The sequence below is a fragment of the Lissotriton vulgaris genome, chromosome 7 (assembly GCF_964263255.1).
Source record: "Lissotriton vulgaris chromosome 7, aLisVul1.2, whole genome shotgun sequence".
NCBI lineage: Eukaryota > Metazoa > Chordata > Amphibia > Caudata > Salamandridae > Lissotriton > Lissotriton vulgaris.
Window position 1 is genome coordinate 1,150,639,794 of NC_141695.1, and position 17,117 is coordinate 1,150,656,910.

At 45.9% G+C, this 17,117-nt stretch overlaps 1 protein-coding gene across 1 annotated transcript in view; it reads left to right on the forward strand.

Moving 5' to 3' along the window:
- The window catches only part of AFAP1L1 (actin filament associated protein 1 like 1), a 164,525-nt gene that overhangs the window by 70,356 nt on the left and 77,052 nt on the right, over positions 1-17,117 (forward strand). Inside the window, exons 6-9 of the mRNA XM_086931589.1 lie at positions 6,592-6,690; positions 7,351-7,562; positions 12,725-12,904; positions 16,014-16,109. Coding sequence (XP_086787715.1) covers positions 6,592-6,690; positions 7,351-7,562; positions 12,725-12,904; positions 16,014-16,109 — 587 coding nt within the window. The remainder of the gene's footprint in view (positions 1-6,591; positions 6,691-7,350; positions 7,563-12,724; positions 12,905-16,013; positions 16,110-17,117) is intronic.

Sequence of the window (17,117 nt, forward strand, 5' to 3'; positions counted from 1 at the left end):
TAATGGGCTCCACCTATCAGCAGCTTCCTTCCCCTCCTCACGCCCTCTTCCCTCTTTCTGCAGCTCTGAGAACTGACACCTTCCCACAGGAAGGACAGACCGACCCATTTTCTCAGGCCCTCCCAGCTCTCACACACTCTCCTCTTACACACATGATGCACAGAATCCCCTGCGACCCCGGCCTTTGGAGGTATTATGTATAATAGCAGGAATCAAAATCTCAATAATGTTACTCACCTTAATCCCCCAACCACCAGCAATAGAAGAACCTTGTTTATCTTCAATCACACCCTGATTCGGCCTCAGCCCAACAGGCCTTTCAAAAGCAGCAACCTAATAAGAAATCTCCCACATTCCGTCACTCACCTTCCTAAGTTCAAGTGATGGCTTTTTATCTCTGGTTGGCATGACCATCATAATAGAAAAGAACGCATGGATTCGGGAAATGGTGGGACTTTTGCAACCAACTCTCACCATCCCCACAAGGCCTTGGTGGTGTTTTGATGTTTTCTTACTTTAAAAGCATTCTGCTTAAAATTGGAGCCTTTCGGGAGCCCCAGGGTGCATTTTTTTCTGCCTGAAAAGTGTCGCCTTACGCTTCTGATCGTTTGCCCGGAGAACCAGCACAAAACTGGACATCAGAAAGTTGCAGCGACAACCTCTTCGGCAGCTTGTTTCCGGTCCAGGGAAGGCATGGCTCGGCAGTTCGGGCTGGACTGTTCCCATGAGGCATAGGGTCAGACTGATTTGCATATGGCCATGTCTGAACTGGGGTGGCAGAGTGGGCTTAAGAACGGTGATGTATTAAACCCAGATCAGTTGACTGGGGGTGAGTGCTTGAATTGTCAAAGCTCCGTCCATCATTTCCTTTGGTTTTTCCAACCTCTTTGAGGGCCCAGCTGCGGGTGGTGTACAGAAGTTCACAAAATCGCCCCAGCAGTTCAAAGGAGGACAGAGAGGCTGGCAGGAAGAAGGTAAAGCACAGCACAATTTGCACCAGTAGTTCACCGGAAGTTGAGGAAGGGGTTACCAAGAAACCCTAGAATGAGGGCTACCGGCCATTTAAAAGATGTGGTCCATGGTAGTGAATGGTACAAGATTTATACCGTACATTTAGTGAAGAGAAAAAGAATAGTAATGAAGGTAACGATTGAATTTATGTTGGTGGTTACAGGAGTTCACCCAAACATTGTTCATTATTTTGAAGAAAAAAAAATGGAAACCCAAAATAAAGAGGGGATACTACTTGGTATCTGTCAAGCAGTTTCTGCCTCACTTTGTGACGAAAAATATTGTACTTAACTATAAAACAACACAGCAGCGGGATACTTAAAACAAGAGGACACTGCCCAACACCCCACCCCCTTCCTTCCTGGAGGACAGTGCAACGCTGGCATCTGCCTAGAGCAGCGCCCACCATCTTGAAGCCACTCTGCACTCCTGAAGACATAAGGCAAAATCAGTGCCTCCTGGACAGTCACTCAGCCGGCCTGGGAGCAAAGGGGAGACACAGCAGGGCCTAGCTCCAAAAACCCACTGATGGTGAAAACAGGTACAAGGAAAGGTACCAAAGTTGACCGAGGCAGCAGTGTTGCAGGAGAGGAGCCTGAGATTCAAGTCCACCCAACAACAACACAAACAAAGGCACAAGAGAGGCAAGCCCAGTAGCACAACGACTCCCATAGAAGTGAGAGCAAGGGACATCTGTCACATAGAAGTGGCACACGCGCCCCATTACAAAGTATGACCCACCATCCAGTGCACACCTTCCAGAGAGATAATGAGACCGCAGACAGAGAAGGAAGTGTAGAGAAGGATGAACGTCCACAGCCAACACTGTCCTGGCGGCTTGAAGGTAAATGGACTTTACACATCTTCACTGCGGACAGCGCAGCAGTGCAAGAGCCCTGTGACCACACAAAGTCATAAAGCAGCACTAGGGGGACCAGCAGGTAGGGTACAGGCTGTGAGTGCCACATAGGAACTTCCCCTGTTTATGTAGCTACTGTATGAGAGCCTTGGCGTAACGAAAATTGAGGGGGCCTCCCTGCACGGTACGTAGAGAGGCCCCCTCCAGGCTCAATCAGGAGCTCTCCAGCCAGAATGCACTGTGGGGGTTGCTGGGGCCAGTGTTACGCCCCTGCATGAGAGGCATGGTGGGGCAGCAGAATTTCTGACACATGTTAGTCCTTGCACCATGGTGCGCCGTATTGTAAATATGGCGGATCCATGGTGGCGCAAGGGTATCACAGGCTGGTGCAGGGAAACTGGTGCATCTCTACAGATAAGTCAGTTTCTTGTAAATCTGCCCCCCAGAGTTCCTATTTCTGTTGCACCTTTCATGCTAGATGAGCCGACCCTGCATCTTTCCTCGCAGATGCTGTAATACTCTTATTACTGCTTGCACCATGTAAAGCTGCTGACCTCGAACCTGAATGGAGACTATATGTCATTGTCTTCGCTGTTCAGATTCCAACAACCAACTGCCTGTCTGGGGCTTTGATGAGCTTTAATCCTCCCCCCAGGCAAAGATTTTGTCAAAATGGGAGCATCCATAGCCATCCTTGTTGGCTCTTCCCGGACACAGATCAGACTCATCTCCTTCCCAAATGTGGAGCTGTCTCGGCGGGAGCCCCGCCTTCACCCCACTGCCCCATGGCACAGGATGGGCACAAAAGGCCCTGTGTCCTATGTCCAATGTCATCATTCCTAACATGTGGCATCAGCGGACTGTCCCAGAGCATCCGGGTTTCTAGGGGGGGGGGTCTAAAGGAACTCCAGAGGGCAGGGCAGTTGAGGGGTTTCCGGAGCAGAGCAAGAGGGTGTGCTAAGGTACACAAGTGGATTGGGGACCCTTATTCGTTGGGGGGGGGCTCGAGGAGTTGATTACAGGGACACTCAAGTCAGCCATTTCAGCCTAGTGCTGCTCCCACTGCAGCTGCGTTTTAATCAAACACTGATCATTTGATATTAAACCTAAGAGTATTATGTTGTATTTTGTTGCAACATGAGTCCTTATTTACATATTTATTTTGGCAGCACAGGCCTTGAGGTTGTTCTGTGCTTTTAGAGAACAGACTGCAATCTCAGCTCATTTGGAGAGAGCAGTTCCATGTATATCAATGATCTGGGTATCAAATAGTGCGCATATGTTTGGTACAGGGGTAGAGCTTCCATTTGTGCAGCAGGTACAGTGACACCAGGGCCTAAAGGCCCACTGACCTCTCATTATTGCTGCATTTCAAAGAGCTGCCACTGAGACTATTTCCTAGCTTGCATTAGGGCCCTCGACGCCATGGGTTAGGTACACTCAGTAACCAGTGTTCTGCTAACATTGTCTGTAATGCCTCGGAGGCGCAGAGGCCGCACTAAAGTGCATATTTATTAAGGTTTTGCTTTGCCCTTGCGCCAGGCAAGGGGCTCAATCAAAAAGGAGAACAGGGGATTCAAAGCCTAGGTCGGATTTATAAAGCCACGCAAGGCCACCTTGCGTGGCCTTGATAAATCCAGAGCGTTGCATTACTCTGCCCCATGGGGGGAGCGTGGGTGTTCCCATGCATCCACGATCAATTTTGTCGCATTACCAGATTTACCAACAATGGTAAACCTAATAATGTCTCAAAATGGCACGCCAGGGGAGACGTAACGAGAAGAAATATGTTTATTTCTCCTAGTTTTTTTCCTCTTTCTATGTGTGTTGCAGAATGCAGCACACATAGAAAGAGGAAAATGCCCAGTGGGTTTATTTGTGCAGGAAGGTGTTTCCCTTTCTGCACAAAAACAATCCTGCTTCCCACGCAGGCACGCGTGCGCCTTGGGCAACGGCGCCTGTGTTGGTGCTAATTGTGCGGCAGTGCTGGGAAATGACAGGATAGCGGCGTCTATTGTTAAGTCCGGCGCATTCCTGTCCTTTCCCTATATCGCAGCGCAGCAAGGTCAGGTGCTGCGCAGCGCTGCATGATTTCTTAATAATATGCCCCTGAGTATTCCACATTAGTACTCTCTTGTTGTCAGTGTGTGCTGGACAAGGAAAAAACAGTGCTGAAGAAGGGAATTTGCAGATCAGGGCACATTTGGCAGGAGTCCAGCAGAAGCTGCGCAGGGAGCTGCAGGCCTGCTGTTTGGAGAAGGGAGTGTGCAGGGAGCGCCCCCTGCGCAGGAGACGTCCTGACCTCGGGGGAGCGTCGATGGCGGACCCCTTTCCCGGGCACGGGTCCAAGTGACCGGAGCCTGGCAGCAGGGTCCTCCTTCGCCTCTTCCTTGCGAAGGCCTTGAGTGACCCACTGGGGGCGCGCCTCTTGGCAGGTCACACAGAGCCTCCCCGTGGCCTGCCGGGGTCGTCTCTCTTGGCTGGATCCTCTGAGGGCCTCCCACGGCCCTCTGGGGTCGCACCTCTTGGCAGAACACTCTAAGGCAGGCGCAAGCGAGGCCCTCCCAGGGCCCGCTGCGGCGGGAGCGGCTGCCTGACGAGCAGGATGCCTGGCCTCCGGCTGCTTCCTCTCTGACGTAGCTGCGCTTCCGTTTACAGTTTTCTTTCCGGTAGGAACGGTTCTAGGGTGCACAGTTTAGGAGTTGATCCAAATGTTCCATTTAACGGCCTCCGCGCACGCAATATGTGCCTGATATAAACCTACGCAGGGGAGTCAATGCGTTTGAGAAGTGTTTTTACTGAGCGAATCGTCATTTTATGAAAGAGGCTCTTTGCAGATTTTATCAATGTTAGCATTTGGTCACAGTTCAGCTTAGGAGTTTAATTGTGCTATTCAGACAGAGGGCGGTCTTCACCTATAATATCACAATTTTGATCCCAAATTTTCCCTAGAAAGGATACATATAATGTACATTAATGCTAAGTGGATTTTGAAACATAAAGAAGTCCTAGATATATTTCCCTGAAATATATACACTTGGGTAATTAGGAAATCGTGATGGGGCGAGCGTGGTGTAATTTGTGCATGCAGCCTACACTACCAGGCTCTCTCTGAAGCCCGCCTTCCAGGGTTGGATGTTGTAAGTAAGTAAAGTCTGCTTGAATGAAGATGGGATGTGGGTGCTCAGCTCAACATCTGTGACAGAGGCTTTCTGTTTTACTACTGATGTTTGGTTCATGTTTATTTCCCTCTTGCCTCGTTGTAAGGAGATATTCAATCCCGCTCCATGCTTATAGCTGGTATCTCTTCTTTCTCCCCCTTTAAAATCCTCTTGTCCGCTTTCCAAACTTTCTCCTGATGCCTTCTATCTCAGTTTAGGTGCTGTGAGCACCGAGTCAACTTTCCTTGGTCGCAGATGCATCGATTCGCGCCTCTTCCTCTATCCATGCACATGTTCATCTCTGACTTCCAAGATTCTGCTTTCCCACATTTTTGATTTGTGCTTTCCTTTCCTCTGGGCATCAGCTTTTGTCTTGAACTCTCGCAAAATAATCATTTTTTTCCATTTCATTGTGCCAGGCTTTCTGATCTCACTTTATGAGATCTTCTGCTCTCTGATCTCACTCCCCTGTGCTAGCTTCTCACCGTCTCATGTTGCCTACTTTCCCATCTCACTTTCTTGCACAGTACCATACAGTCTTGTACCATCTGATTTATGACTACCCGCTGTTATACGGTGTAGTCTGAGATCTCCCACAGCTCTGCTCTTGGATATCCTGTTCTGACACTCTATGCCCTCGGGTCTTGCTCTCAAAGGTTGTACTACTGACTGTCGTCCACCAGAATATTGTAGTACAAGAATTTCGAGGACAGAATATAGAAAGGTAAGTGCATATAGGGAGTATAGATTTAATGTTCCTAACTTCACATCTACGTACCTTAAAGGTATATACAAAAAGGAACACTGTTCATATTTTAGACGTTAGGTATAGAGAATCGAAACGTACTTACCTGTTGATAATCAAGTTTCAATATTTTGTCCTCAATATTGTGTGCCATCAATATTCTGGTTTCAATATTTAGGGGGCTCACCGCTATCAAGAACTGCCTTTTTTCCTTTTTTTCCTTGTGCAGTCTTCTGTCTCATCTCACTAGCTGAGGTTTACTGCTCCTTTATTTCACTCTTTAGTAATGTGATGCCACCCCTCCATTCTGTCCTCCTATCTCCCAGTCTCAGAGTCTTACTCCTCTATTTTGTGTTCTCTTCACTTTCCTCCCGTCTGACTCCACAGTCTGGATCCTGAGAACACCTACACTCTGGACACTGCTCTGCAATGCTTCAATTCTTCTTTCATAGGCAATTTGATTTTTATTTTCACACCTCCTGGGGACCTCATCCCCGTCATCTTCCTGTTTGCTTTGCCAACCCATGTCTGATGCTCAGTCTTTCTGATTAGCATCCTTCGTTTAAAATGACTATTCGTGTTCTCTGCTGTTTATTTATTAGTATCGCTGTGCCTCATAGCATTTATTCTCTGATCTTCTTTCTCAGTCTCCATCTATTTCTTCCATCCTCCACCCTGCGAATGTTCAGTCATAAAATATCTTATCTCTTTGCCTGCGGTCTCTTTCTTCAGTGAAGTCTGTCTTTCACCGTTTTCTGTGGTTTCTGAATCCCATCCTAATGGTTTTGTACCCCCCTTTACTGGATTTTCCACAGATAGCTCCAGTCCCCCCAACTCTATTGAAGATGGATATTATGAAGATGCTGATAACAACTACCCTGTGACCAGGATCAATGGAGAGACAAAAGTCTCCTGTAGGTACCAAGGCTGCCCATCAGTACAGGTGTGGGTGAATGGGGACTTTTTTTTATGATGCTGAGGCATAATTGGTGGTAGGGGAATCGAGAAATTTCTCAATAGTTGAATGCTTAATAAAGACCAGCGGGAATCCTGAGAACGAAACAGTCCCAAGCCAGACATGAGCACTCCCACGCTACTGACTCGCGGCTCTTCCGGGTTTTAAAAACAATGACCTGCAAGACGCCGTGGTTTATTCATCATTCTTGAGACAAACCTCTAAGTGAGTTGTATGGTACTTTTTCTCGCCGACTATATAGAACATTTGGTATTCATTGTAACATTTGGGGCATAAAGCTACAGAGTATTTGCCTTATTTTTTGGAGGTCCCCAGAGCTAAAACATCACCAAATTAACTATAGAAATAGTCAATAAGACTGCTGATGCCTGCCTCGCTATTAGAGTGAAAGGCGATTTATCATATCTGGGCTGCATCTTGTGGATACTGAGGTAGACTGTCAGTGGCTCATCCTCTCCTTTGGGGTGGTTGGTTCAGATACTGCTGCACATTGCCAAGATCCCTGGTCATTATGGCGTGTCTCAACTCTCACTGGCTGTGCTGCAGAATGAGATTCCCATTGGATAATCCCTTACCCCATAAATTGTCTTCCTTGCAGACAATGACTCCGATGGGATGAGCAGTTCCTACGAGTCATATGACGAAGAGGATGAGGATGGAAAGGCTCAGCGGACAACCCACCAGTGGCCATCAGAAGAAGCTTCCATGGACCTGGTGCGGGACTGCAGGATCTGCGCCTTCCTGCTACGCAAGAAGCGCTTTGGGCAGTGGGCCAAACAGCTGACGGTCATCAAGGAGAATAAGCTGCTGGTGAGGAAAGTTTGTGAACAACAGGGTGAAGACATCATGTTGACATATATTTATATAATGGAGAGGAACTGCCTCGTAAAATGTGTGTGCATGTGTGTCATAGAGAACAGCTCCCTAGAGAGGTGTGTGTATGCTTAAGTGTGTGTGTGTTTGTTTACATGAGAATGTGTGTGTGTGTGTGCGCATACGTGCACTGGAGCACGTGCTGTATTTGTATGTGGTGCACATGCCTGTGCTCCAGTGAAAATAATCATCTAGCGAGACATGTGTTTTTGTGCCACACAAAGCTATGTCTCCAGTTTTTAGTGTGTCTACACACCAGGACACACTGTCCCAAAAAATGGGGACATTGATGGATATCTCATTTATTAGTGGCAGGTGATGTAACGCTCACACATGTTTTCTCCTCCCTCTTAAAGGATGAATGATTTTGAAGCAAAAATATTCTCAAAAGTAAGCAAGCAAAGATTGCCCATTCATGCTATTGAACCGACTTACCTTGTGCAGATGGGAAAGTGTATGTTAGCCTTTTCTGACCTGAGCTTCTGTTATATTGCAAGGAGGAATTTTTTTGAGAGGTTTCTTTCAGTGGTCTGGCTACGGCCACAGGGTCCTAATGCTGCTTTCCGAGCCCATCGGATAGTAAAAGACAGATATAATTGGAGGGCTGTGAGCCCCACGCACTTCAGGGTGACAGCGACACCTCTGATTTCTCTGCTATTTTGGATAGAATACCTTTTATTATTTAATTAAAAAAGAGCCTTCTATCCTACTTTAGATATAACTTCAGAACTGCTCTCTGAAGACAAGTCCTTGCTCTTTTCCCTCAGTAGGTGCCAGATGTCACTTTGACAAGTTTTCCCTCCTTTGACCCACCAATAAAGGTAGAGAACTTTGAGGTCCAAGTAAAAGTGTAAAGATGAACAAATGTACAGAAAGTGTGGAGTGAGTGAATAAGCTTTGCCTGACCGTAGAGAACACGGTCTTATTGAGGTGTAGTCATTCCTTCTTTCCCTGCATGTTTCACAAAAAACATTTCCCCAGTGTTCACCAAAGAGAGCACGCGGTCTGAGAGATCTGTGTGTTCACCAATCAGAAGAAGTCACTGACGAGATGTGTGTCTGGATGTATGTACATCAAACACAACATGTCACAGACGAGATGTGTCTGCATAGATGTACATCAAGCACAACGTCACTGACGAGATGTGTGTCTGCATGTATGTACATCAAACACAACATGTCACAGACGAGATGTGTCTGCATAGATGTACATCAAGCACAAAGTCACCTACGAGATCTGTGTCTGCATGTATGTACATCAAACACAACATGTCACAGACGAGATGTGTCTGCATAGATGTACATCAAGCACAACGTCACTGACGAGATGTGTGTCTGCATGTATGTACATCAAACACAACATGTCACAGACGAGATGTGTCTGCATAGATGTACATCAAGCACAAAGTCACCTACGAGATCTGTGTCTGCATTTATGTACATCAAACACAACATGTCACAGACGAGATGTGTCTGCATCGATGTACATCAAGCACAAAGTCACCTACGAGATCTGTGTCTGCATGTATGTACATCAAACACAACATGTCACAGACGAGATGTGTGTCTGGATGTTGTGTACATCAAACACATGTCACAGACGAGATGTGTCTGCATAGATGTACATCAAGCACAAAGTCACCTACGAGATCTGTGTCTGCATGTATGTACATCAAACACAACATGTCACAGACGAGATGTGTCTGCATAGATGTACATCAAGCACAAAGTCACCTACGAGATCTGTGTCTGCATATATGTACATCAAACACAACATGTCACAGACTAGATGTGTCTGCATCGATGTACATCAAGCACAAAGTCACCTACGAGATCTGTGTCTGCATGTATGTACATCAAACACAACATGTCACAGACGAGATGTGTGTCTGGATGTTGTGTACATCAAACACATGTCACAGACGAGATGTGTCTGCATAGATGTACATCAAGTACGTCACTGACGAGATGTGTGTCTGCATGTATGTACATCAAACACAACCTGTCACAGACGAGATGTGTCTGCATAGATGTACATCAAGCACAAAGTCACCTACGAGATCTGTGTCTGCATATATGTACATCAAACACAACATGTCACAGACTAGATGTGTCTGCATCGATGTACATCAAGCACAAAGTCACCTACGAGATCTGTGTCTGCATGTATGTACATCAAACACAACATGTCACAGACGAGATGTGTGTCTGGATGTTGTGTACATCAAACACATGTCACAGATGAGATGTGTCTGCATAGATGTACATCAAGTACGTCACTGACGAGATGTGTGTCTGCATGTATGTACATCAAACACAACCTGTCACAGACGAGATGTGTCTGCATAGATGTACATCAAGCACAACGTCACTGACGAGATGTGTGTCTGCATGTATGTACATCAAACACAACATGTCACAGACGAGATGTGTCTGCATAGATGTACATCAAGCACAAAGTCACCTACGAGATCTGTGTCTGCATGTATGTACATCAAACACAACATGTCACAGACTAGATGTGTCTGCATCGATGTACATCAAGCACAAAGTCACCTACGAGATCTGTGTCTGCATGTATGTACATCAAACACAACATGTCACAGACGAGATGTGTGTCTGGATGTTGTGTATATCAAACACATGTCACAGACGAGATGTGTCTGCATAGATGTACATCAAGTACGTCACTGACGAGATGTGTGTCTGCATGTATGTACATCAAGCACAACCTGTCACAGACGAGATGTGTCTGCATAGATGTACATCAAGCACAACGTCACTGACGAGATGTGTGTCTGCATGTATGTACATCAAACACAACATGTCACAGACGAGATGTGTCTGCATCGATGTACATCAAGCACAAAGTCACCTACGAGATCTGTGTCTGCATGTATGTACATCAAACACAACATGTCACAGACGAGATGTGTGTCTGGATGTTGTGTACATCAAACACATGTCACAGACGAGATGTGTCTGCATAGATGTACATCAAGTACGTCACTGACGAGATGTGTGTCTGCATGTATGTACATCAAACACAACCTGTCACAGACGAGATGCGTCTGCATAGATGTACATCAAGCACAACGTCACTGACGAGATGTGTGTCTGCATGTATGTACATCAAACACAACATGTCACAGACGAGATGTGTCTGCATAGATGTACATCAAGCACAAAGTCACCTACGAGATCTGTGTCTGCATGTATGTACATCAAACACAACATGTCACAGACTAGATGTGTCTGCATCGATGTACATCAAGCACAAAGTCACCTACGAGATGTGTGTCTGGATGTTGTGTACATCAAACACAACATGTCACAGACTAGATGTGTCTGCATCGATGTACATCAAGCACAAAGTCACCTACGAGATCTGTGTCTGCATGTATGTACATCAAACACAACATGTCACAGACGAGATGTGTGTCTGGATGTTGTGTACATCAAACACATGTCACAGACGAGATGTGTCTGCATAGATGTACATCAAGTACGTCACTGACGAGATGTGTGTCTGCATGTATGTACATCAAACACAACCTGTCACAGACGAGATGCGTCTGCATAGATGTACATCAAGCACAACGTCACTGACGAGATGTGTGTCTGCATGTGCACATGAAAGAGAACCAGCCACTGATGAGACTCATGTCTGCATGTATGTTCATCAAGCACAACACGTTACTGGTGAGACGGTTGTCTGCATTTGTGTACATCAAAGCTAATGTACTCCTAATGAGACACAGGTGGGCTTTTGGGTGTGAGTGAAAGGAAACAACTGGTGACAAGGAGATCCGGGCAATGTTTTATGTTCACACAATCTTGCAAGGCCCCTCTTTGGTGTCTGAGCCAGGGAACCGCTCGTAGTTAAGGAAACGTACACTGGGTGAAGCAGCAAACAGTATTTTGCGTATCTTACTAGTGTCGCTATGTTACATCAATAATGAGGCAACAAATCAGTCCTTATTTCTTTTTTTATTTTCAATTAAATACAAGTCGTAAACAATGCACACCCTCTCCAAAAGGTGTAGCTCCAGTTTCAGAGAGCCCAGGATGCCCGGCCCTTGTGCTGCCAGTCAAGCAAGCAACATCTGTTGCTATAGATGAGCAAGAAGCGGCATGCCACCTACCAAGTCCTAACAGCTCTGCCTATTTCTCCTGAGAGAGACTCCACTAGAAGCACGGACTTCTCCGGTTGAGAGAAAAAGGGCCCCAGTCTAATTCACTCTCTACCTTTTATTTTACTCTCTGCTATGTATTCCATTCTACTAACCTGGCCATAAAATGCCTTTAAATGCGCCTGAGAGTGCTGCGTCCAACTTCACGGCGCTACAGTGTAATTGTGATTTAAACGACTTGCTGTCTTAGAAACTTAACCTAGCAGAGTACATCTGAAGGACCATAACTTAGCTCTCATCACTTACTAAGTGTTTTTATTGATAAAGGTCGTTAATTAGTGAATGTAGCCGCAACATGAAGGAATTCAAGGGCAGGGACGGCTCTAGGTTCATGGCGGCCCTGGGCAGGGAGCGTAGGTAGGGGGGCCCCGGAAAAGGGGTCCGGGCGGGGCGGAGTGCGGAGGCCAGTGTAGAGGGGGGTCAGTGTGTTTGGAAGTGGAACAGAGCCGGAGGCCGCCAAATCCCTGCCAGGGACCGCCACGCAAATATGTATCCATCCTCAGAGGATTATTATATTAAGGATATATATTAGCATGGTGGCCCCTGGGGTTTGGTGGGCCTGTGCCGGTGCACAGCTTGCGCATGCCTAAGGCCGCCCCTGTAGTGCAATGTAAATCACAGAAATAGGAACACATACAGAAATAGGTCAGAATGTCTGAAGGACTCATACATAAGGACAACAACTAAAGCCAATAGCACCAGTACAAGGAGAGGTTACAAAAAGAAAGATGGGCACAGTGCCCTCTCCTGGACTGTTCTTTAACTGCATTTTTTCTAGTAACAAGTTGACTCCAAGAAGCCAAGGCAAGCACCTGTTATGTGTCACTGTAAACAGAAAGTAAAAGGTGTATGGTATTCTTGGAGGTGTGAATGACTTAACAGACTCTCTTCTTTGCTCCTTTCACAGTCATACAAGAGTTCGAAGGACCAGTACCCCCACATGGAGCTCCCCCTTAACCTCTGTAGCGTCACCTACGTGCCCAAGGACGGGCGGCGTAAGAAGCACGAACTCCGGTTCTCTCCACCGGGTGCGGAGGCCCTGGTGCTGGCTGTGCAGAGCAAGGAGCAAGCAGAGGAGTGGCTAAAGGTGATCTTTTACCCTTCTGTGAAGACCAACGAGCTGTGCGCCCTCCCCTCTCCTCTTCTCCCACCTACAACTGCTATATTTCCACTCCCTTTTGTAAATCCCCAGACAGTGCTGTGCTGCACACTGCAGTACCTACTTCTCCTGCTCCTCAAATTAGTGTTGCATGCTCTGATCAGTGCCTTGCAGTATGTGGCCATGTGTGTCCTCCATTCCAGTGCAGCTTCCCTTTCGTCACTAATGTTGTGCTTCCGAAGATGTAATTGCCTCTACTCAAAGCAGCGCTGGTTCCCCCTCATGTTTTGCATGCTGGGAGCTGTTGTCCGCTCCACATTGGTGCCTTAATCAATTAGAGCCTTAGCAGTGGCTGCTCCCCTGCTAAGGCTGAGGAGCTCGCCCAGTGCTATTGCAGCAGTGAAAAAAAAGAAAATGATAATGGGCCCTATTCACAAAAGTAATCTGAGACAAAATCCTAACTTTACGACATTCAGTATTCACAAAAGGCATTTAGGAGTAGTAAAGTTAGGAATCCTAACTTTACTACTCCTAAATGCCTTTTGTGAAAACCGAAAGTCGTAAAGTTAGGATTTTGTCTCAGATTGCTTTTGTGAATCGGGCCCGGCAACAGATTGCTATTATCATTCTCTTTTTCTATGCGGGTGTCGGGGCGGGGCTGGCTCTCTGACGCCAGAGCAGGGGAGGAATGGTTGGCACTCCTCTAAGTGCACATGACAGTTTGGCCAGCCCTCTAGCCCTGGCCAAACTGCCATGCACACTTGGCACGTTCTCCATTGGGCTGTGTTGCACAGCCCAGTGTAGAACATGCCCAGCCAACCCAGGCACTGCCCGAGTGTCCAAACAGGACGCTCAGGCGAATGACGCCGCAGCTCTTGCAGCGTTGTGATTGGCTGGCAGAGCCCGGGAGCTGGAGTGCTTCCGGTTCTTCCGGTAGAGGAGGAGAGGCGTACAACGACAAGAGAGGTGTGCGGCGGAGAAGGGCATTTTTTTTATTTTTGTTTAATACGCCCCCTCCTGCCCCACAACCCCCTTTCCGAACAAGCCACCACTGGGAGCCTATAAAGTTGTACAGTGGGCAGCCTGCTATTTCACTCGTTATGAGGGACCTTGCCATAGATCCTCACATAGAGACTGTGGGTCACAGACGGCTCACATTAAAAAACAATTTAATTGGGGGGTGAGAAAGGAAACTAGCAGTACATTATTTAAACACTCATCAGAGGAAAGCAAAGCGTTTCCTCTTGACACTTATATCAGTCTCATTGAGATTAATAGAAATGTTACATATATTTTAATGGTGGTCCCGGTAGAAAAGTGCAAGGGAAAGATGGATAATTCTTTCTGAGCTTCAGAGTGCTCTCGTCCAAGCTGCCGCAGGAGGCTCACAGAGCTTCATAATCATCTTTGCTTCAATTTTAGAAAAATGATCAAACTCAAGGCCAAAGCTAGTAGACCATGGACAGGTAAAAATGTCCAGCCAGGTTAGTTTGTTAATGTTGAACTCTTTTTGTTACTGATAATCGATGACCAAGCTGGATGAGAGCAGAAGGCTATAAAAGAAAAAAAAAAGACTTTGCAGAGAACAAATTCCCAAGAGCATCCTTAGCCCTGCATAAACATCTCTGTCTAAAAATCAGAAGGAAGGTAGATTCCATAGGAATCAATGGGGCCGTGTTGTACCACAGTCCAATGAAAAACCAATAAGAGTCAGTAAGCCCCTGTGTGATGCCAGAAGATCACTTTTATTGACCTTCCGGCGGCGCACAGTGCTGTACCATATTTACAAAGCATTGGAAAACCTAAGGAGTCAGGCCCTTGAGGACAGGTGGATATTCTGGACCCTATTTAAATGAGAAAACACGTGAAAGTGCCTGGCCACCTACATTTACATCCACACTTAAGGAGTGTCGAAACCGCTGTCTGTAAAGATCAACAAGGTATTTTTATTTATACCAATTATTTCATATTTATTCAATGATTTTTCAAAAGAGTAATTTTAAGCAAAAAAAAGACATATATCTACACAAGTGTATTTCCAACTTGACACGGTCAAGTTGGAAATACACTTGTGTAGATAGATTTGTAAAAATGTGTTGTAAATATGAAATTATCGCCGCTTTGGTCGCAAAGCGGCAATCATTTCATCGCCCTATTAGCAAGCTGTTGCTAACATCAGTTAGCGACAGCTTTTAGGTGATAGCGAGCGATTTGGGGCCTGCTTTGCATTTCAGCGATATTTATCGCTAATGACATGCAAAGTGGGCGTATCCAACCTGTTAGCGACTGAAAGCAGTCGCTAACATCGCTATCACCTATTATCAACGCAAGCGTAGCGATTAAAATATTTGGGCTAAGCGCGAATATCGCCAAAACCTAACACCTGCTCAGACCACTTCTTAGCCTGTATATCCAATGGGAGGTGGATATTCAGGTTAAGTCCCTATTAGCGATAATGCCTGAATATCGCTGAATTTCCAGCGATATTCACGCATTTCGCCGCTATCGCCGGATATTTTATCGCTTTGGAGATAAACGCTGCTACTAGCACGTTATCTCTGCGATAAAATCCGGCGATGCGCGGCAATAAAAAAAATGTCGCTAAGCCTATTTAGCGATAAATATCGCTAGTTGTTGATAATATGCCCCCTTGTTTTTTATCAGTCGTCTTCACTCGAACAAGATGGTTCTAAATCACACTTCAGAAACCACTGGTCAGTCAACAGCAGTGTCCTGCATTAAGTCATAAACAGAACAGATAATTGGGAAGCCCAGTAGTGAACCTGCCTTCTTGCACTGCTGTTCGGAAAGACCTGGGCTTCCTCATCCATTTGTTAATTTACAAAAGGATGGCCCTGCCAGTCCATATTACAGCTGGTACCCGGATCTGATGCCCTGTTCTTCAGTCCCAGAGCAGATGCTTTTTACATGCCTCATTCAGATGCCCTGTGCAAAGCGCCTGAGACAGAATTTAAGCATCATTGTCTAACCCGTCTGTCTCTGGAGGCCTAACCCCAATTCCGTGGATCCATATAGTGGTGAGAATCTAAGTGCTGTGTTTACATCCCGTGCATGACCAAAAATGTTTTCTTTGCAGGTGATCAGAGAGGTGAGCAGTCCATGCAGTCCTGGACTTGGTGGGACAGAAGCTCCGAGTTCACCTGCGCTTCGATACAAACTGGATTTAGACAAGGTAAGACTTCCTGACAAGTGATGGAATCTGAAGGTCTGTTTAGTAGAGTGCCTTATTTCTAGCCTTGGTGCAGGGCCACTGAAATCTGCCATAAAAAAATGCAATAAAGCCCCTAAAAAACGTGTCATCTGTCATAATATCCTGTTCACGTTTGTAGTTTCATGGCAGCCAATGATCCCTATAGAGCGTTTGTTTGATGCATTGTATTGTAATTGTATTTATATAGCTCTTACTACCCCTGACGAGGTGTCGAAGCGCTTTTTTGGCGGGTAGCACGCTACTCCGGGACCCACAGAGGATTAGTGTTGAATTAGTATAGTGAAACATGCAAGTATATTTTAAGTGGTGGATAGGTTAGTCAGTTATTTGGATTTGGAATGATAGCAGAAGGATAGAGTAGGACAAAGGTTAGTATTTATTTATCGCTCGCTTGTTGACGCACGCTATTCAGGGAGCCTATAAAGGATTAGTGGTGAATTAATCTGGTGAAATATGAGGTAATTTCAGTGGTGGATATTTGTCTGTTACTTAGAGTGAGAAGGATAGCGGATGGATAAAAGGGGAAGAAAGATTTGCATTCATATATCACTTGTTACCCCTGATGGGTGTTGAAGCACTTTTTTGGCGAGTAGCAGGCCACTCCAGAACCCATAAAGGATTAGTGTTGAAAAATAGTATAGTATAAATATGAAGTAATTTGAGTAGTAGATATGTTTTTCAGTTATTTAGGCAGTATATTAGTATAGTTGAATATGGAATATGGAATTTGAGAAGTGAACATGTTAGTCTGTTAATTTTGATAGAAAAAGGATAGTGGAAAGATAAAAGAGTGAAGGATTAATTATTATTTTTTTTTAATGAGAAAAAGGGCAGCATTTCTGGCCCTAGTCCCGACCAGTCTCAAACAGGCCCAAACAGGCAACTACCCTTGGCCTCTCCACCCTTAACTGGCCCAAACAGGCAACTACCCTTGTCCTCTCCACCCTTAACAGGCCCAAACAGGCAACT